The 22,623-nt window shown below is 40.1% G+C and overlaps 1 protein-coding gene across 3 annotated transcripts; it reads left to right on the forward strand.

Moving 5' to 3' along the window:
• Positions 1–404: 404 nt before the first annotated feature.
• Positions 405–21,976, forward strand: LOC311093075 (uncharacterized protein). Of its 3 annotated transcripts, XM_084130195.1 has the most exons (11): positions 405–545; positions 1,677–3,302; positions 3,583–3,791; positions 3,884–3,938; positions 4,036–4,160; positions 4,261–4,487; positions 4,819–4,978; positions 5,172–5,282; positions 5,446–5,525; positions 10,869–10,897; positions 21,749–21,976. In XM_084130195.1, the coding sequence occupies exons 2-9, from the start codon at positions 1,708–1,710 to the stop codon at positions 5,523–5,525; spliced, it is 2,562 nt and encodes an 853-aa protein (XP_083986321.1). In that variant the 5' UTR covers positions 405–545; positions 1,677–1,707; the 3' UTR covers positions 10,869–10,897; positions 21,749–21,976. The 3 variants fall into 3 exon arrangements, with proteins under 3 accessions (XP_083986321.1, XP_083986319.1, XP_083986320.1); XM_084130193.1 differs by lacking the exons at positions 5,446–5,525; positions 10,869–10,897 and having other exon boundaries at positions 21,746–21,976; XM_084130194.1 differs by lacking the exons at positions 5,446–5,525; positions 10,869–10,897.
• Positions 21,977–22,623: the final 647 nt, after the last annotated feature.

The raw sequence follows: 22,623 nt of genomic DNA on the forward strand, positions 1-22,623 counted from the left end.
CTTTAATAGTGCCAGACAGTGAACCACATAATTAAACTAGATGAGTGAAATTAATGTGGAACAAAATTAATACTCTAAACCCCATGTGGACTGAGAGAGACAAAAAGTTTTATGTTGTGCTCGGCTGTTCCCTATACATCAAGTATTATTTATTTTGCTTGCTGTGGAACATTGACCCATAAAATCCACTAAAACACAATGATCATAAAAATGGATCTTTTTCTTTGTGCACTGTTGTCCAAATCTTCAGAAATCATGCTCTGAATGTTCATTTGTTTCATCACCAATTGCAGAACAACATCGTAAAGAGCTCTGGAAACATGTAGACAATGTAAACTGACAACAACATGACATTTCCTTTCTGCTTTTTTTCTGCTTTTTTTTTTTTTTTTCAGCACACTTATGTAAAGGTGTGGCAGGAAATGTCGCTATATAAGGAAATCATTATCAAACAGTGCACAAGTGCATCTAGACTTCTCAACTTGAATACAGCTGAATCGACGACAATCTCCAGTTTTTTCTCTGACTTTATCTGTAGATATAAGGTAACTTTCCTTCAAATTATTATGATGCTTAAAGTTGATTAAAATTATATATATATATATATATATATATATATATATATATATATATATATATAATTTTAATTTTATTATTAAAATTAAATTTTATTTAATTTTATTATTTATTTAATTGCATTTTATTATTATTAATAATATTTAGAATCCCTATATATTTTACATAAAGTGTGGTTCTACCACACATAAAATTACTTATATATTCGGACAGACACTTATTTGGTGATGTTTCGACAGACACTTAACGTATGATAATTACGTATTGACAACATATACCGTAACATTTTATTTAAACACACTTTAATGTCCAAAAATAAATAACGTTTCTTTAATTGTTTAACCATTACTTCATGTAATATTTATTGTGTTTGCTGTGGGACAATGACCATATAAATACACTAAAAACACAACATAAAATGATCATAAATATTCATCATTTCATTTGTGAGCTGTAATCTGAGGATGTGGTCTTGTAGCTGGCTTCCGCTTGCTGCTGCTTGCTTGTTTCTCTCTCTCCAAAAGATCTTCCACCCCTGAGAGCTCTAAAGACACGCTTTTATAATCACTATTGAAACACATTATCTCTACATTTTCGCACATGTTGCTTCTTTTTGCGTTAACATATTTCCTGCGTTAATTGTTACAATACTTGTGTCAATGCACCATCTTTACAGGATGTGGTGTACACGTAAGTGCACAGTGTGTGCTTTTGTCACCCTATGTAAACTTCATGGCCCCTAAAGAATAACCAAGATCGTTGATTTTCTGCTTTTTATTATTTCTTTCCTCATAATTTAGATATTTTTCTAATTGTTTGGAAAAGAACATTCTAATTGTCTACTGTAACTAAATTGGTCATTGGACATTTTTGTGCCATTGCATTTTATTTATTTTATTCTCTATAAAAGTGGTTATGTCTAGGCATAAAGATAGGGTTAATGGTCTATAATAAATCATTGAAGAAAAAAAATATACGGATATATATTATATTATTACAGTTATACGTGTAGCTGTTTATGTTTATGTGTTTGGTGTTGTCTATACGTCCATATTGTACATACAAAACTCATTGTTGTTGTTCACTCTTTGTTTTGACAGGGACCTTTGGTCTGTTAGAGCAGATCTGTCGATGGCTACACAGACAATACATTTTGTCACATGGAATGTTAATGGACTTAAACGAAACAGAGATGAGAAATTTCAAAAACTACAAAATGCGGACGTGGTTTTCTTTCAAGAGACACACATTGGAGAAGGAGATGAACATATTATAGAAGGTCTAAAAAATGAGTGGCATGTTTTCTACACAAAGTTTACCTCCCAAAAGGGAACAGCCATACTAGTCAGGAAAAGACTAGATTTTGAATGTATAAGTGATGAAAAAGATAACTGTGGAGCTTATGTTGTGTTGAAATGTAAACTGGAAGGTCAGCTGTACACTCTGGTTAGTGTTTATAACCATGAAACAGACACAAAAACCCTTGAAAAACTTTCACGTTACTTGCAGTCAATGACCACAGGGCTGCTGGTGATTGGTGGAGATTTCAACACGGTTTTCAATCCATTTATCGACAAAGACAATTCAAAAGGGGTGACAGACAGCTCAAACCACAGAAAGATGCGCTGTTGTGTGAATAAGTTCATGAAATCTCTTCAGCTAGTTGATGTCTGGAGAAGAAAGAACCCTGTAAAGCAGGAGTATACATTCCACAGTCAAGTTGCGTCCAGGCTGGATTACTTTTTTGTTCCAGAAGAATGTATGTGGCGAGTCAGATGTTGTGAAATCAGAGGCTCAGAGAAGCGTGACCATTGTCCTGTGTACCTGGAGATCAACAATGTTTCCACAACCCTTTTTCAGAAAGATGCCCAGATACAATCAATCTTACAATGGCTGAATCTAAAAAAGGATCTTATGACAGATGAGACTGGTTCATCGCTGGGTGAAGAAAGCTCACATGCAGTCAGTGAGGTTGACATTGTTTCAGCTATACAATCTCTTCAAGTGTCAGACACACCGAGACCAGACGGCATCCCAGTTTCCTTCTATAAAGACAACATTCAGCATCTAATTCCATACATAAAGACACTCTATGACAGAATCCACAGAGGGGCATTTAACTGCTCTGAGAAACACTTTAATAAAACTGTGAAAAGTCCACATGATGAGAATCAACACTTTTTTAATGTTGACTACCTCATTATTGCAAATATTCTGACAAAACGTCTAGATGATTTCTTGGAGTCTCAGTCAAAGGGTCTTGCACCAAAAAATTCCGCTACTTTCATGATCACTCCCAAAACCTTCTGCGCTGAGATGAGGTTGTCTTGTATTAAGGGTAAAATAGAAGAGCAAAAACAGTCAAACCCAACTCTGTATCAAGATTTCCTCATTGTGAAAAACCTTCTCAGAGATGCACCAGAAGCAGAAACTGAATCTGTAGAAGCTTCAATTGAGAGAGACAAATTGCTGGATCAGGGCTGCCCTTTGACCCCAGTTCTCATTACACTGGCTCTGAAATGCTTTGCCTCCGCAATGTCTGCATTAACTGGATGTTTAAAACAGAATGATATTCTCGTTTTTAAACAAAGTGTGATTCTTTGTATCCAACCTGAGAAACGTAAAGTAATTACAGCTGTGAAGAGCAGAGATAATGAAGTGTATTACATTAAGGAATTATCCAAAGGTAAACAATTAAAGTGCCATGGAAATGAGTCTGATGGAAGGTGAGGATCTTAAAGATGACCAAGATCTCATTTGTTATTAATAATATACATGTTTTGCATTCAGTATAGAAATTTAGCTTGTTCCATAATTTGTGCTAAGGAAGTACAACCAATGTGGAAAAAATTCTTGTGAATTGGTTATTTCTGTGTATTTTGTCAGAATTTCATCAATCCCATGACTTTAAGATGACTTGTTTGGTTAACTTTTCAATTACTATAAAATTAAGCATATATTTATTTTTCAATCAGAGCTAAACATAATTCTGTCCCCCTTCACTAGACTGACCATGTATGCAGTTGTCACCCTCCAAGACTCAGATGAGGTGATGGTGGTCGCATCACACTGGTTGAGCTCAGACAAGAAACAAAGTTACTGGCCCCCATTCAGATCACCAGAGAAGTGCATGGAAGCTGTTCAGAAGAAACTTAAACCTGAAACAGGAGGAAAAACATGGGAGAAATTAAATATTAGCTTTCACACAGAATATGGTAATGGTCACTAATTTAAAATAATTGTTTAAATTTTTGATTTTTTATTAAGTTCTCAAATAATATATAATAAAATAGTTCTCTTATTTCAGTCTCTTTTGATGAGGCTAAAGAGGGGCAAAAGGTAATTACAGAACAGAAAGAACGGTAAGTAACATAATTTGCTTAAAGTATTTTACCTATTAAAATATAAAATAATTAATTTGTACTGATTTGTTAAAGCATTGTTTATTTTCAAATAAAGATCGTATCTATTAGCCACTGGGTTTCCTGGAATACAAAAAAGACAAAGACCTGAAAGCACTCAAGACATGTCAAAAAACCCACTTCCTACACCATCTACATCTACATCAAGACTGTCAGCTGATGGTGAGTCAGCTTCTTTTGCCATAATCAGAAGTTTTGTCTTTTCTCTTTTTTTTTTCTTTTTTTTTTTTGTAATTACAGCAAAACTAATTTTACACAACAGACAATGATGATATCCTCCAAATGCTGAGAGACATCAAGAGCACAGTCCAGGAAAGCTCTTCTATGGCAAAGAAACTACTGAAAGACAATACAGTTTCTGAAGCCCCCAGCAGTAGCAGCTTGCCCACTGAAGATGATAAAACAAGCCTAAATCTGCCTCTTAGAACCTTTGAAGATGTGGTCAGGACAGAAAATGAGCTCAGAAATGCAACGAAACACCAAAAATATGTGAGTCAACACAGCATTAAATAAATAAATAAATAAATACAGTGTTATAATATTAATGCAGATTTATTATTAATCTACATTATTATTAATCTCTTTCTATTGATTAGCATAACACAGATAACTATTTCAAGTTCTCTCTCACCCAGCTCTGGTTCCTTGTTGAACTTTAATTGGTGCAAGATGGTGCAAATGAGCTATTCAGTTTTGTGGTCATAACACAACATATTTGACCACTCAATGCCATACTTGACCAATAAGAATCAAGCATTTCAAGACATGTAATATTAATAAACAAAACTTAATAAAATATTTAAAAGTATTTTCTTTATAGGTAAAATATCTGTCAAGATTTGGAGGTTTTGGGCCCAAGGATGTGGTTAAGAATATTATGCAGCAAGTCCTAACAGATGATCTGGCGAAGGAGTTCAACTGGCAGGGCAGAGGAGATAAAAAGCCCTTCTCTAAGCTTATTTTAACAGATGTAATCCGAGGTAAACTCACTGCTGCATGAACACTTACCACATACCAAGAAAGTTTGTATTTACCTATGTTTTGTCTCTATTCAATCACTAGTGAGCTGTGATCTCTGCCAATTTGATCTTTAAAGTGTACAAGAGCGGTTGTGAGTTTGAAGGACCACCATCCAACATATTTCCAATTCATTCTTCGGGTTTACTCTTTCAGATGCTGCATCAAAACACAGTGTACTGAGGGTAGACTGTGAAGCTGAAATAAAAACGTATTTGTGGTACACAACTGATCGAATTGGTCGGAAGAGACCAAGAGTTTGTGGAGGTGAGTGATGATATTATGAACAAGCAATATCATGTAATGTTGTCATACCTTCTATAGGTTGATCTTCTATGATGGTTGAGTCAAGGCATCTATGTTAAGAAAATCACCTTCAGTTGTTTATTGGTCATTGTATACATTGTATAAATACCTCCTTCCCCTGCAGGTGTGACTTCAGAAACGTCTCCCACACTGCTGGACAGTGCCTTCCAGTCAGAGATTGGAATGTCTTTTCTTGATTTCTGAGTTCCCTTTCAAGGGAACTCGCGTTGCGTCGAGAATGACGCTATGGGGAACGCTTTGCGTGATGACGTCTTGAAGCACATGTAAAATCAGTCCAATGGTGTGGCGGAACGTCAGAGGCGGGTGACGTCACGTACCAGGAAGCTATAAAAGCCGGCCTGAAACAGAAAACGAAAGCTTTCTGAGTCTTCAGTCGCGCTCTGTGTTGAAATCTGTCCTTGTTATTTGGTGTTGTCTGTCTATATATATATATATTCAGTATGGCGAGCAAGCAGCAGTTTAGAGTGTGTGTTCATCCTTGCCCGCGTTATATAACGGGAGGTGATACTCACACTCTTTGTGTTGTTTGTTTGGGAGAGGAGCATGCCCAGTCAGCACTCGAGGGTGGTGACTGTGTGCATTGCTGTGCGCTTCCATTGCGTACGCTCCGATCCCGCTTGGCTCGGTTCAATCCCGACCACGTTCCCCAGGGCTCGGGTCCCGCCGCGGCTGAGGCTCGGCGGCGATCTCAGACCTGGGGTTCGCAAATGGATCTGTCAGTGGATGTTGAGACGGGCTCTGCCTTATCTCAGCCTCCTTCTGACAGATCCAGTGCCTCTCATCAGGGTGTGGAAGCACGCGCTGCGGTTTCTTCCCCCCCGATGGAGGTACCAGTACTGCAACTATCCAGCTCTGAGGAGTTGGATGTTGTGAGTATTGACGCTGATTCTGAGGATTCGCCACCTCAGTCTCATGCGTTTGAAGAATTGCTCGATGTGGTAACTAGAGCTGTTGACAGACTTTCAATTGAGTGGCCAGAGGATAGGCAGGACGTTCGTTCGAAAAGCAAGCTCGACGAACGCTTCCTGCCATCTCGTGCACAGCCTCAGCGCAGGAGCCTTCCGTTTTTCCCCGATCTCCACACCGAGGTGTCGAGATCGTGGGGGAAACCCATGTCATATAGAGTGTACACACCACAGACATCACACTACTCCTCCATTTATAAATATAAAGAGTATGGTTATGGGGAGATGCCGAAGGTGGAGGAGACGCTTGCGAGCTATCTCTCTCCAGCAACGGCATCTTCCTTGAAGGCTCCTTCACTTCCCTCTAAGCCAGTTAAATTTACATCATCACTGGTTCATAAATCGTATGCAGCCGCTGGTCAAGCTGCAGCGTGTCTGCATACGATGTCCCTTATGCAGGCTTATCAGGCTGAATTATTGGGTGATTTAGAGGAGGGCGGGGGAATTGGTCCTGACACGGTGGCCGAACTACGCAGAGCCACAGATCTGTCTCTCAGGGCCACCAAGGAGACCGCTAAATCTATCGGGCGGTCTATGGCAGCCCTGGTGGCCACTGAGAGGCATCTGTGGCTCAATCTGAGCGATATAAAAGATAAAGAAAAACACGTTCTCTTAGATGCTCCGGTCTCCACCGTTGGTTTGTTTGGTGATGCAGTTAATAGTGCGGTAGCTAAATCTCAAGAAGCTTCTAAACAGGCAGCTGCACTTCAAAAGCTTCTCCCCCGCCGTTCTTTCTTTGAGGCTGCTGAGCGGGAGCAGCCTCACTCCTCTAAAAAGAGTGCTGAGCACCGTGCCACTCAAAAACAGAGTGTGTCCTCCCGTGCTCCCCCACAAAAATCACGGGGACACGGAGGACGCTCTCAAACCCAGCAGTCTTCGAGGGGTAAGACGGATCTGCGGACCGTCATTACCGCCAAGAAGGCTGCTGGGAAAAAGTCCTGATGTCCGAGGGCTCAGGACAAATGAGGGTAGTCCCCCCCGAAGCAGAGCGGTTAACACCTCTTTTTACGGTGCCCGTCTCTCTTCGGTACCCTCAGGGGACCGTTCTGCCAACCCTGCCGCCTCCGGTGTTACAGGGCGCAGCGGTCTCCGGCGAGCACATATCTCAAGGACCACCCGGAAACGTAGTGGCCTCGGGATGCCCGCCCCCTCCGAGGAGGGTGTTAGAGCAGTCTGTTCGGTTGTTCCCTGCCGGTGCGCCGTTACAGGGCGACGAATTGACTACTCAACAGCAACAAAATCCAGAAACCAGTCTCGAGAGGCTGGTACCTCTAGTAGAATCTTTGACAGCGTGGAAGCTACTGTCAAATGTTTCTCGTTGGGTCCTGCAGACCGTGGAAAAAGGGTATCAGATACAATTCAAGAAACGCCCACCTCGGTTTATGGGGGTCCTGCCCACAGTGGTGGCCCCCGAGCAGGTTCTGGTTATGGAACAGGAAGTAAACACTCTGTTAGAGAAAGGGGCCATAGAATGTGTACCCCCCTCCAACAGGGAAACCGGGTTTTACAGCCGGTACTTCATAGTTCCGAAGAAGGACGGGGGATTGCGTCCCATTTTAGATCTTCGAGTTCTGAACGAGTCAGTCATGCAGCTCAAGTTCAAAATGTTAACATTGAGACAGATCGTGCCACAGATCAGGTCCGAGGACTGGTTTGTCACGATAGACCTCAAGGACGCATATTTCCATATTTCCATCCGTCCGTGTCATTGGAAGTTCCTGAGGTTTGCTTTCGGGGGCAAAGCATACCAATATCGTGTTCTTCCATTCGGCCTAGCTTTATCACCCCGCACTTTCACCAAATGCATGGATGCAGCTCTGGCGCCGCTGCGCCTCCAGGGTATTCGCATCATGAACTACATCGACGATTGGTTGTTTTTAGCTCAGTCGCATCAGTTGGCGGTTCAACATCGAGATGTTGTTCTCGCCAACATGAAAGAGTTGGGGTTACGGCTGAACGCCAAGAAGAGTGTGCTTTCTCCACTCCAGAGGACCACTTTTTTAGGCGTGGTTTGGGACTCAGTGTCGATGCAGGCGCGCCTGTCACCGCCACGTATAGAGTCCATCCTTGCAGCTGTGAAAAGTGTAAAGCTAGGCCAGCTACTCACTGTCAAACAGTTCCAGAGACTGTTGGGTCTCATGGCAGCAGCTTCCAACGTGATACCTTTTGGACTGCTGCACATGAGGCCCCTGCAGTGGTGGCTCAGGACCAGGGGGTTTTCCCCGAGGGGCAACCCATTTCGCACAATCAAGGTCACGCGGCGATGCTTACGTGCCCTGGTTATGTGGAAGAAACCTTGGTTCCTGTCCCAGGGCCCAGTGTTGGGAGCTCCTTGTCGTCGCAAACTGCTAACGACGGATGCTTCCCTCACGGGTTGGGGAGCGATCCTGGAGGGTCGCTCATCTCAAGGTCTGTGGGAAGACCATCATCGTTCCTGGCATATCAATCGCCTAGAGATGTTAGCTGTCTTCCGGGCTCTGAGGAGCTTTATCACAGATCTCAGGGGACACCATGTGCTAGTACACACGGACAACACGTCGGTAGTCGCCTATATCAACCACCAAGGGGGTTTGCGCTCGCGCCCGTTATGCAACTTGGCACGCCATATCCTCTTGTGGTCCCAGGGGAAGTTACTGTCACTCAGGGCAGCTTACATCCCCGGGGTCCAGAATATAGGAGCAGACACTCAGTCGAGACAGGGGCCGAGGCCCGGGGAATGGAGGCTCCACCCCGAGGTGGTGGAGCTGATATGGAGGGAGTTTGGCCAAGCTCAAGTGGATCTGTTTGCGTCTCGAGAGACGTCTCACTGTCCACTTTGGTTCTCCCTCACGCATCCAGCTCCTCTGGGACTGGATGCTATGGTGCAGACGTGGCCGAGGCTACGTCTGTACGCTTTTCCCCCAGTTGCTCTGCTCCCGGGAGTTCTGGAGAGAGTTCGCAGGGACCGGGTTTGCCTGCTTCTTATAGCCCCGCGCTGGCCGGGCAGAGTATGGTTTCCCGATCTTGTGTCGCTCCTCGACGGGCCTCCTCTGGAGCTACCCGTCAGGAGGGACCTTCTGTCCCAGGCGGAGGGCTCGATATTTCACCCCCGCCCAGAACTGTGGAACCTGTGGGCTTGGCCTCTGAGGGGGCCCAGCTCATAGAGTCAGGTCTCTCAACTGAGGTTGTGGAGACCATTCTACAGTCCAGAGCTCCCTCCACGAGGAAACTTTATGCCCTGAAGTGGAGAGTCTTCACTTCTTGGTGTAGTGACCGTCGGTTGGATCCAGTCAACTGCCCAATTGGTACAGTTCTGGAGTTCCTGCAGGACCGGTTCACTGCAGGTCTGACCCCGTCCACCTTAAAGGTTTATGTGGCGGCCATAGGTGCTTACCACATTCCTTTGGGTGGAATGTCTGTGGGGAAAGACCCTTTGGTATCTCGTTTCCTTCGTGGCACTTGGAGGCTGAGGCCTGCAGTTCGCTCTAGGGTGCCACCATGGGACTTGTCCATTGCATTACAAGGCTTGTCCCTGGCCCCCTTTGAGCCCATTGAGGAGGTTCCTGAGAAGTTTCTAACTCTGAAAGCTCTTTTCCTTCTTGCTATTTCTTCTCTCAAGAGAATAGGGGATCTGCAAGCATTGTCGGTTGCTCCGTCATGCTTAGAGTTTGCTCCGGGTATGGTGAAAGCTTTTCTACATCCGAGACCGGGTTATATCCCCAAGGTCCCCACTAATGTGGTCAGACCTATTGTTCTGCAGGCCTTTTGTCCTCCTCCTTTTCAGAATGCTGACCAGGAGGCTAATAATTTGCTTTGCCCAGTTCGGGCGTTAGACGCTTATGTCCACAGAGCTGCCCTGTGGCGTAAAAGTGATCAATTATTTGTGTGCTTTGGGTCTCCTAACAAGGGAGGTCCAGTGTCTAAGCAGAGGATGAGCAAGTGGGTGGTCGAGGCTATCTCACTTGCTTATGAGGCGGCTGGGCAGCCTTCTCCTATGGCTGTCCGGTCCCATTCTACAAGGAGTATGGCGGCCTCTAAGGCCCTTATATCAGGAGTATCGTTACAGGACGTCTGTGATGCGGCAGGCTGGTCCTCACCGCACACTTTCGTCAGGTTCTACTCTCTGGATCTAGACTCTGCTCCAGGGTCTCATGTTTTGTCTTCCTAGTGCTGCTCACCAGATTTCACACGGGACAGACACTTGTAGCTATGGAGGCGTTGGTATAGACGTTCCCCATAGCGTCATTCTCGACGCAACGCGAGTTCCCTTGAAAGGGAACGCCTCGGTTACGACTGTAACCTCGGTTCCCTGAAGAGGGAACGAGCGTTGCGTCGCCCTGCCATATCTCCTTCATGCCTGTCAGCCCGACTTCAGACTATACGAAGCTTTCGTTTTCTGTTTCAGGCCGGCTTTTATAGCTTCCTGGTACGTGACGTCACCCGCCTCTGACGTTCCGCCACACCATTGGACTGATTTTACATGTGCTTCAAGACGTCATCACGCAAAGCGTTCCCCATAGCGTCATTCTCGACGCAACGCTCGTTCCCTCTTCAGGGAACCGAGGTTACAGTCTTAACCGAGGCGTTTTGTAACATTTACTCATAGGTCATGTAAGTTTAACTGCTTAGATTAAACATTCAATTTGTATAGAACTATTAGGCTACGTGTACTAAACTAGCATGACATTGTGTGCTCCAAATATTGGTTCTTGTGATGAAATGCTTAAATTGTTTTTTTATTTGTTTTAAAGCTAAATCTAATTTCTCTAACTGGGAGAAATAATTACATACTGGAGAATGTGTTTGACTGTGGTATCACTGCTTGCATGGACAGGTTTTCAGGTGTATGATAGTGGTTTTAGCATGCATGTTCATCCATAACAAATAACTCAAATGCATGCAATTTGTTGTAAATAGTTTTTAATCCTTTTCAATGTTCTATCAATAAGATATAATGATTTTTTTCCTAGAATAAACCATAATTACACAGGCCATTTACTTGCTTTTGCCTTTTTTCTTCTTCTTTTTTTTACAGAAGATGAAGGCTTACAATAGTGAAATTAGATTAGTTATTAACTTAGGGGCCGCTAACACAACACCGTTTGAACAGAAAACTCTCAAGTTCTTTCTGCGCAAAAATGCGAACCCGTGAGAACGCTGATGGCGTGCACATGCATATTACGAGTTCAATCTATAGGTATACGTGTTTGACACAGTGCAGGCGTGTAGTCCTTCCCTTTAAACCAACCCTCAACAAACTACTTGTCTGGCCTTAAAATTTATAATACAGAATTATTATCGCTTCCACGTAGCCAGGTGAACCGGAATTATCCCGACAATGCTTTATCTGTAGAGAGGTAAAGGGAGGGGAGGGAGGCCTTCACAGGGGAGACACTAGTTGACACTTCAGGACTGCGTTGTCGTCGCGTCCAGGCGAAGGTCCTTCATCAGATCTGGATACGCCCTGGATCCGGCGGACTGCGGTAAACCTTGGGATAAACAGAGAGACTAATATTAGCGTAGACGCCATTCTTCTTATGATGTAACGAGTACATCAGGATTTATGTACTCCAACACTTCAAAATAATTATATTTGAAACTAGACTTCTTAGTAATTCTGAAAATATTACTATAAATTACAGCAACACATCCCCCTTTGCCCCTTTCAGACGAGGTTCATGTTTATTACAGTAATCTTGCGGGGTGGTCTCATTTAAAATAATGTAATCGTTTGGTTTTAGCCAGGTTTCTGTCAAATTCAGTACATCTAGATTATAGTCTGTAATCATATCATTAACAATAAGTGCTTTTGAAGTAAGGGATCTAATATTCAGCAACCCAAGCTTTATCATTTGCTCATTTGTATTATATCTGTTTTTTATTTGTTGAAAATCAATTACATTTTTACCCTTAGATGGGTTTGGAATTTTTTTGTATGTCCTAATTCGGGGAACAGACACGGTCTCTATATGATGTTATCTAGGTGAAAGAGGCTCTATGTGATGGGATTTATGTGACCTTGGTGACGTGACGCTGGCAGTTGGTCGGTTTAGCCAGTCTGTCTGCTTCCTGACCTGAGCCCCAATTCATGTTTGAGCACACCTCTTTAACATTAATTATAGTGATCTCCGACTGGCGGAGTCAAACATCGTTAGTGCCGACGTGAATAATAATCTTAGAGAATTTACGATTAGCATTAGCCAGCACTTTTAAATTTGCTTTGATGTCAGGCGCTCTGGCTCCCGGCAAACATGTGACTATGGTCACTGCTGTCTCTATATTCACGTTCCGTGTAATAGAATCGCTAATAACTAGGGCACATTCAACAGGATTCTCAGTGGGTGTTTCACTGAGTGGGGAGAATCTATTTGAAGTTGTAAACGGAACGGAAGAGCAGTGTTTTGTCCCGCAACTATAGCACCTCACCGTCACCCAATTGCCCTGCTGCACGGCTCTACTTCAGCCGAAACCGAACAATGTACAGCGTTCACTAAGCTAGTCGCATCCAAAGCAGTATCTAAAGCCCTTGCATGCTTACTATCCTCGATTAAAATTTGGATGCGTGTCTCTAGTTCTGAAATCTTCCCTGTCAGCTTGACTATCTCCCTGCATTTATCACATTAAATCCTGTGCTGACAGAAAAGGCTATGTTAAACATGTTACATGAGGTGTACTAGTTTACGTGACGTTGTGAAGTACGTTAGTTAGTTAGTTAGTTAGTTAGTTTAGTTAGTTAGTTTAGTTAGTTAGTTAGTATACTTTATTGTCCTTTTTCAGGAAATTTGTCTTGGACTCAAAGCTGCATTAATACACAACATATACATACATACATACACATATGCACACACAAACCAATAAAGAGCTAAAAGTGTTAACAGCATCAACAGTCCCTCTTCCCACCATATAGGCAAATTGAAATGGATCCAATAACAAATTTACACTACATTTCAATCTCAGAAAGGGAGAAAAAAAATAGTACATCTTGCTATTTACTTGCTATTTTGTTAATAGATACAGGAATAAATGACTTTTTGTAACGGTTGCTCTTACACAATGGGACTCTATATCGTCTCCCTGATGGCAGCATCTGATACACTGGAAATAAAACATGGCTTGAATCACTCACTATTGCCTGTGCATTTTTAAAAATCAATGATTCGTAAATTGATTGGAGTGATGAGTACTCTCTTACACCCATAACTTTCATTGCAATTTTCACAAGACGAGCAAGCTGTGATTTTAATTGGACCGAAAGATTGCCATACCAAGTTTGCATCCCATAATTCAAAAGACTACCTAAAACAGCATAATAAAATAATTGCATAATTCTCTGATTTACACCAAACAGCCTAAGTCTTCTCAAAAAATACAATCGTTGTTGAAATTTTGAACAAATATAATCAATGTGGGCTTTCCAAGTTAATGAACGATCAATGACCATACCTAGATACTTATAGGTATCCACCTGCTCAATGATATTACCATAGATGATAACTGGGCTATAATCACCTAATCTTTTTGGATCTATTATCATTTCCTTCGTTTTTGATGCATTTACGATAAGATGATTTACATTACACCACCACACAAAATTCTCAATTTCAGACTGATAACCTAATATATCATGATCTTTCTCTAAGAGAATCAATATCACTGTGTCATCAGAGTATTTGATAATATAGTTATTCTTATTTATACTAAAACAGTCATTTGAGTAAACAGAAAGGGAGAGCATACGCAACCTTGAGGCGCACCAATACTAATACATTTTACATCAGAGAGTGTATTATTTACTTTTACATATTGAGTACGATTGGTTAAGAAAGAAAAGAGCAACTTAATGATAAAAGGGTTGACATTACTTTTTACATTACTTTAACTGCGGCTGAAGCGTATTAAAAGCGGAGCTAAAATCTACAAAGAGCAGTCGTGCATGAGCATTAGAGGTTTCTAGATGTTGAAGAGTCAAATGAGTGATAGTGTTAACAGCATCAACAGTCCCTCTTCCCACCATATATAGGCAAATTGAAATGGATCCAATAATGAATTTACACTACATTTCAGTCTTGACATCACATACATCTCCAAGCATTTCATAATTACAGAAGTTATAGCAATTGGTCTAAAATCATTATTATCAACAGCACCTGTTTTTTTAGGAACAGGTGTAATAATAGTCTTTTTCCATAACAAAGGAACCGTATGACTGTCCATTGCTGGAAAATTGGACACCAAGCTGGAGTTAATTCTTCGTTATGTTACATGTACTTACTAGTAAATGCATATTTAAAATAACCCTAAACCAAAACCTAAACGTAACTTTAAAGTAAGTACATGTAGTTAATTAATATTACTCAGTATTTATTTGAGTAAGTGCAATGTAACTATGTCACCTTAAAATAAAGTGTGACCAAATACACCATCTGGAAACAAATAATCAGAGTTAACTTTGCATTGTCATTTTCTCACTTTTTGCTAATTTCATTTTTTTTTTAATTATTATTAGTAGCAGTTGTAGTAGTAGTGGAGCGGCTAAGTGATATAATCGTTCAGTTTATGATACAAGCGTGAAAATTGGCATGAGCAGTCTCCATGGGTCACTTGACAAGAAAATTGTCCAAGCCACTTGAAATTTCAAGATTTTTCAAGATGGCCGATGGCCGACACCTTAGTGGAGCACTTATTTGGTGATACAAGCATGAAAATTGGCATGAGCAGTCTCTGATGGTCACTAGACAAAAAGCCACCCACAGATACTTGAAATTTCAAGATGGCGGCCATTTTTCAAGATGGCCACCACCAGTGGAGCAATTAGGCTTAAGAAATCATTTACTTGGTGATACAAGCATGAAAATTGCCATGAGCTGTCTCAAAGGGTCATTTGACAAGAAACCGCCCACAGCAACATCAAATTTCAAGATGGCGGCAATTTTTCAGGATTACTGCCGCCCGCCATGTGGATCTTTAAATGATACATTTTATCATAGAAATGTATTGGGTTCCTCAAAAGACTCTGTCAAGAGAGGTAGTTTGACTGTGTTTTGTCTGACTCCTCAACCATTACCTGTCCAGTTTGGTAAAGCCTGTCAGGAGTTGCCTCCCACCGGCATAGCTCTCAGGGTTCATTGAGGTACACAAGCTCCCTTACCACGACAAGGTAACAGTGACCCACAGAGACTGCTCATGCCAATTTTCATGCTTGTATCACCAAATAAACCACTATATCACTTAACTGCTTGAAAAAATCTTGAAAAATGGAAATTTTTAAATTTCAAAATTTCGCCATCTTGAAATTTCAAGTGGCTCGGACAATTTTCTTATCAAGTGACCCATGGAGACTGCTCATGCCAATTTTCACGCTTGTATCATAAACTGGACGATTCTGCCAAACATAAGCACTTAGCCGCTCCACTATAGTATATTTTTTTCTGTGTGGCTTTTTTTACAATAAGAAAACACAGGCAGGGAGAAGGAAAAGGACTAAAACATGACCAGGCTAGACTCAAACCCAAGAACATAAGTGTTGCAAATTGCATTGTAGGCTAATGTATTGTATTGTCACACTCAGGGAAACATATATAACCAGCATATAACATTAACAGCACCAAACAAAGAACTGAATGAAGACAGAACGTAAATACACAAATAAACAAAAAAGCTAATTTATTGGACAACAGGTGAACTCAATCATAAATCCCTTTTTCCAGCACTCCAAAGCTCAAAAGTCTGAATATTATCCAATTTAAATGTTATTTTTAATATGATTATCAAAAACATTTTTATTTATCCTTCTTCTTCTTCTTCTTCGATTTTCTGGCGGGTAGCACCAACGTCAAGGTGCATTATCGCCACCTACTGTATTGGAGTGTGAACCAGAATGTAATAAAAAAAAAAAAAAAAAAAAAAAAAACTAAATTCTCTTAATCAGCTCTGTTCTTTTGAGATAAAGAAATAAACTCTCTAAACCATACGTTATTATATTTTTAAGCTTTAAATCCTCCATTCCCTTCTTTCTAAGTTCATTTTCCATGATTTCTCGCTCATTATTATACTTTTGACAAACATAAATAACATGTTCTACTGATTCCTCTAGTCCACAATATTCACATAATCCTGTTGGATGTTTATCTATTATGTATAATGTTTTATTCAGCATAGTATGTCCAACCCTTAATCTTGTTAAAATATTTTCCTCTTTGGTACTTCTTTTAGTTATCCTCCCTACCCCTACTTCTCTTTGTATTTCATAAAGATGACGTCCTGTATTTATTGTATCCCAACTATGTTGCCATTCTTTCTTAGTATATACTTTAATTACTGCTTTTGCTTCATCTTTACTAAGTGAGATATTCATGACCTCCTCAATTTCCAAAGCCTGTTTTGCTAAACTATCAACCTTTTCATTATGTTTTATCCCTCTATGAGCCGGTATCCACATAAATATTATCATAATGTTCATATTCTTAAATCTATACAGATGTTCATATATCTAATTTACTATATCCTGTCGACTGTGAGATGTGAATGACTTCAATGACTCCAATGCCGAACATGAATCTGTACAAAGTATAACCTTTTTGATTTGAGTCTCTTCTATCCACTGTAGTGCCGTTGCTATTGCCATCATCTCTACTGTGTATACTGATAAATGATCTGATGTTCTCCTATTAACAGAAATATTAAAGGATGGAATACTAAAAGCAAAACCTGTTCTACCTGTATTAGGATCTTTGGATCCATCCGTATATACTGGGACAAATGCTTGATATACAGTTTGTAATCTATCTTCAACAACAGCCACAATGTTTCCAGATTCTTTCATTACCTCTAGCATATCAAAATCTATGAGTACTGGAGGAAACAACCAAGGTGGAGTTATTGATAATGGTACTGCTGGAATATATGTTTTCTGACTTAAAATCATTTCTCTAACTTCTTTGTCACTATTCCATGCAAAACACTTCCGTTTAGATCTTTCCTTTTCCCAACATGGAGAGAGTACCTTTACTGTTGGATGACGGTCTTCTGTATGCCCCTGAAGATTTACCCAGTAGCTCATCATTAACTGCTTTCGTCTGATTTGTAATGGCATTTCACCCATTTCTACCTGAAGAGCAGAGACAGGAGTCGTTTTAAAAGCACCACAACAAAGTCTCAAAGCTTGAGCCTGTAACACATCCAACTTCTTCAACAAAGTTTTTGCTGCCGAGTCATAAACAATACTTCCATAATCTAACACTGACCTTATCAGTGCTATATAAACACTTTTCATTGCATCTCTACTCGCTCCCCATTCTGATCCTCTTAAACATCTCATCACATTTAAAATCTTTTTACACTTAGTGTCAATCCTTTCAATATGCTCATTCCATGTTAATTTTGCATCAAACCACACACCCAGAAATTTAAAAACTTTAACTTGTTCAATAGATTGTCCATACATCTTTATTTCTATATCAATACCTCTTTTCCTAGTGAACATTATTGATTTTGTTTTATCTACTGAAAACCTAAATCCCCATGAATATGACCATTTTTCTACTACTTCAATTGCCTCCTGTATTTTTCCCTTGATATGATTTATATTCCTTCCCCGTTTCCACAATGCCCCATCATCAGCAAACAATGAACGCCCCATGTCTCCATTAACTTGAGAAAAAACATCATTTATCATTATTGAAAAGAGTATTGGACTTATGATGCTGCCCTGAGGTGTGCCATTTTCAACCATATATCTTCCAGATAAAACTTTCCCAATTCTAACTTGAATAAATCTATTAAATAAAAAACCTTTAATCCAATTATAAATTCTACCTGTTATTCCTATCATATCAAGTTTAATCATTAAGCCCTCTTTCCAAACCATGTCGTATGCCTTTTCGACATCAAAGAAAACTGCCATCACTGATTCCTTATTAACCTGAGCTTTCCTGACATCTGTTTCCAAACATATAGTTGGATCCATAGTTCCTCTTCCTCTCCTGAAACCACTCTGATGAGGTGATATCATTCCTCTACTTTCCAAATAAAATGCTATTCTCTCTGTAATCATTCTTTCCATTATCTTTCCTATATGTGAGGTCAAAGCTATTGGCCTATAATTCTTTGGATTTGATGGGTCTTTTCCAGGTTTCCTAATCGGAATAATCACTGACTCTTTCCATCCAGTAGGTAACTTTCCTTTTACCCAAACTTCATTATAAAATCCTAACAATTTTATAGACGCCAAAACACCCAAATGTTGTAACATTATATAGCATACTTCATCCTTTCCAGGAGATGTTATTCCAGCTCTTGCTATTGCCCTCTTCATTTCTTCCATAGTGAACAGTACATCCCTGGTACTATTAGTTTCTTTCCTCTCAATTCTTCCAGAATAACCTAATTTTGTTAATTCCCTTCCTCTCTTTCCCTCCTCAGTTAGATTATTTGAGCTATGGACTTCAACAAGTGCCTTTGCTATCATTTCTGCCTTCTCTTCATCCGATACTGCTGCCTTTTCCCCCACCTTCATAACAGGGTATTTCCATTCTCTTCTGATTCCTCTCATGCTTTTAATCATGTCCCATACCTCTCCTACGGGTGTTGATCTACCTATTTTATTACAAAACTTCTGCCAACTTTGTCTTTTTGCATTCCGTATAATCTTCCTTACCTTTGCCTGCATTTGCTTATATTTAATTAAATTCTGAAAATTATGAGTTCTTCTTAAAATTCTTAAAGCTCTATTTCTTTCTTTAACTACTGCACTACATTCATCTGTCCACCAAGGGACCACCTTCCTCTTAATTTGTCCATTACTTTTAGGAATTGACTCATTAGCCGCTTCAATCAATATGGTTTCAAATTTTGTACTAATCTCTTCAATATCTTCATTTAAATCTATTTTCTCTATTTCCCTCTCACAAATAAAACTAAACTTTTCCCATTTAGCACAACCAAATATCCACTTCCCTATTCTTTTCACTTGTTGTCTATTTTCCTGTAGTAATATTTCACAAAAAACTGGATAATGATCACTTCCTACTGTTGTTTCATAATTTACATCCCATTCACATATCCCTGCTAAATTACTTGACACCAAAGTTAAATCCAATACTGACATATTTCCTGTGTGTACATCCAGTCTGGTCCTTTTCCCATCATTTAAACAAACCAATTCCTTTTCCTCTAACAGTTGTTCAATTACCACACCATTTACATCTATTTTTGTTCCTCCCCATAATGTACTATGTGCATTAAAATCCCCACAAATCACTCTTTTATTTCCATCCATTCCTTCAATTTGTATTAACCCATTCAGATCTAATTTCTTACACGGATTATAATAATTAATAATTATGAGCTCTCCTTCCTTCGTCAATATCTCTATGACTATGTATTCATGCTCATTTCCAATTCCAATTTCTCTAAAACCAATACCTTCTCTAACAAATGTTACACATCCACCCCCTACTCCTTCCCTCCTATCACACCTAACACAATCATATCCACCTAGTCTAAAATCTAAATTTGGTCTCAACCATGTCTCCTGAATACAAATAACACTGGGTTTACTAGCTAGCTCTTCTATATATTTTTTAAATTCTTGTCCATTGGCCACCAAACTCCTAGCATTCCATTGCATCAAGAGGATCATTATTAGTATTATCCAACCCATGGTTGCTCCTGACTTGCTTGGACACTGAGATCATTTCTTACTTCCTCCCATGTCAATCCACTGATATTTAGATGATGAACTGCAGCTTTCACAATTATTTGTATTCTTTCTGTTTTAGATTTAATCTCCATTGTGGCATTAACTACACCTGCAATGAAAATAACTAGTTTCTTTAAGTCAACCAATACCTTTTCTTTATTTACCTCTTCTGTTTCTTTTGAGATTTGATTCTCCACTCTGTCTCTTTCATTTCCTCCTTCTCTTGGATTCACCATCCTCACCGCTTCTGCGTATGTAATCTTGTTCTGAATTCTTACCTGTTGTATTTCCCTTTCCTTTTTCATCACTTCACAACCCCCATAAGCTACACTGTGATTCCCCCCACAGTTACAACATTTAGGCTGTTCATGATTACATTGTCCATATTCATGATCTTCTCCACACCTAGCACATCTCCTTCTGCCTTTACAAACCTTGGCTGTATGTCCAAATCTTTGACAATTGTAGCACCTCATTGGCTTTGGAGTGTATTCTCTAACATTATAGCTCAAAAACCCTAACGTCACTTTTTTAGGTAGGAATTCATCTTCAAAATCAAGTACCACATACTCACTGTCTTTTCTCACCCCCTCTCGGCTTATTTGTATCCTTCGAGCATCTTTCAGAGTTCCTCCTTTTAAGTTTGATTTAATTTCATCCATTGAAACTCCTACCGGAACTCCCCAAATCACTCCTTTACTCCATTTACCTTCCCTTTCCACACGACTTATGTTTATTACTTTAAATTGTCCTATTTCCTTAATTCTTCCAGCCCTCTCCCTCTGCTCTTCATTTCTACAAACAATCAGTAGATTTCCATCTCTCAAAACCTTCGCCATATGTATATCTCCAATCTGATTTCGCAAAATTGTTGTCAACTTCACAGGACTCATTGATGATATTCCCTTCTCTTCACCAAATCTCAATATCATTTTAAATTTCAAGTCTTGATCATTCTCCTCCACTCCTCTTTCACAGCTTCGATTACGTCTGGTTTTCTTTGCTCTAATCTCTTCAAAATGATTTTCTCTTTTCTCCCTCATTCTTCCGCTTCCTTGACTTGTTTCCATACTACCATCACTATCCACTATATCACCATCTCCCCATTCTGGTCCATTCACAACACAGCTGTGCTTACCCGCCACCGCTTTCTTCTTTTCATTTGACTTTCCCATTCTTATTATTTTTCCGCTTTTCCAACCTCCAGTTGATAAGCATGCTTCTCTTCCAAGATCATCTATTAAATTTCCACTATTTTTAAAATGTTCTCCTCTTTCAGTGCAAAGTCGATCAAGGAAGTTTTTCAAAAACTCTCCAGCAACTTCCTTTCAACTCGCCTTCCCGCCAACAGAGCCACGTCTCCAGAGTCCAACCGGAAAAAGTTGCCTGGGGGACACCTTTATTTATCCTACTAAGATTGTCCTCATTTGTAAAACTAAAAGTCAATCAAAAACCGCAAGTGCACGAGAGATTACCTTTGTCACGGAGTCACTCAACAATGACACACCTCAATCAGCCTTAACTCAGCGCACCTGGTCCCGCTCATCATCTCCGGAGTTATAATCATCTGCACCTGCACCTTATCACCACTCACCTCTGATGCACACTCTATATAAACCTCAGTCACTCTACAACCAGCGTCCGGTCTCGTCTTTTGATACCTGTGACTCCCTGGTTCTCACAACGTTTGTCTGATTCCAGGAATTACCTCTTGCAAGTACCTGTGGTTATTTCCTAACATCTTGTCTGTGTTCCCCAAGCAGCCGCTGGCGTGGTGAGCACTCCTGAGCCCTTCATCGGTGATTTGCTGATCTTCTCTCCGTCTCCTCTCACGTGCGGTGATATTCCTAAGACTGTTCAAGCTTCAGCATCTATAAAGTCTGTTCACACTTCAGCATCCCTAAAGACTGAGATTTGAGTTTTCTGAAGAGACCCCGAGCCTTCTTGTTTCGTGGAGTTGCACTACGTGTCCAATAAACATTGTTTACCTATTTCTGTGTCTTCGTTCCTCAGTAGATTGTGACAACCTTAATCTTGACGGATTTCTTTTTTTTTTTTCTTTTTTTTTAAGAAAATTGATATACAAAAATCTAATTCACAAATATTACACAATTTAAACATTATTAAAAGTACATACAGAGTTACTAAAATAATATTTGTCATAGAATATACTTATTTCTTCACAGTTTGAACTTTGCTTCCATTTGTTTAAAGTCCCCCTGTAGTCAATAATTGTATCCTTAAAACTTATCTTTGATCATCAAAATTACATATAAATGTTTTTACCTTGAAAAAAAAAAAATCCATGCCTTAAAATAGCTTGAATGTAACTCTACACCCTTGCTTCATTTAGTATATGCGGTTCTATTAATAGGCAAAATAGCCCCGCCTCCACTCACTAACATCACACGTTGACATAATTGGTTTCAAGGTAGTTTGTGACGTCAAAAACACCAGCGATTTCAAATCGCGTTTTTGAGACTGTCTTTGATTTACTACAGTTTTAAGGAGAAAATACTCAGCAATGGTGTTGACCTATACATTTGTGTATAGTTTGTCTTAAAGCATATTAAAAACTCCACATATACACATAAACAACATTAAAAGTTGGATTTTCACCACAAGGGGACTTTAATTT

Source organism: Abramis brama (assembly GCF_963993115.1).
Source record: "Abramis brama genome assembly, chromosome: 12".
NCBI lineage: Eukaryota > Metazoa > Chordata > Actinopteri > Cypriniformes > Leuciscidae > Abramis > Abramis brama.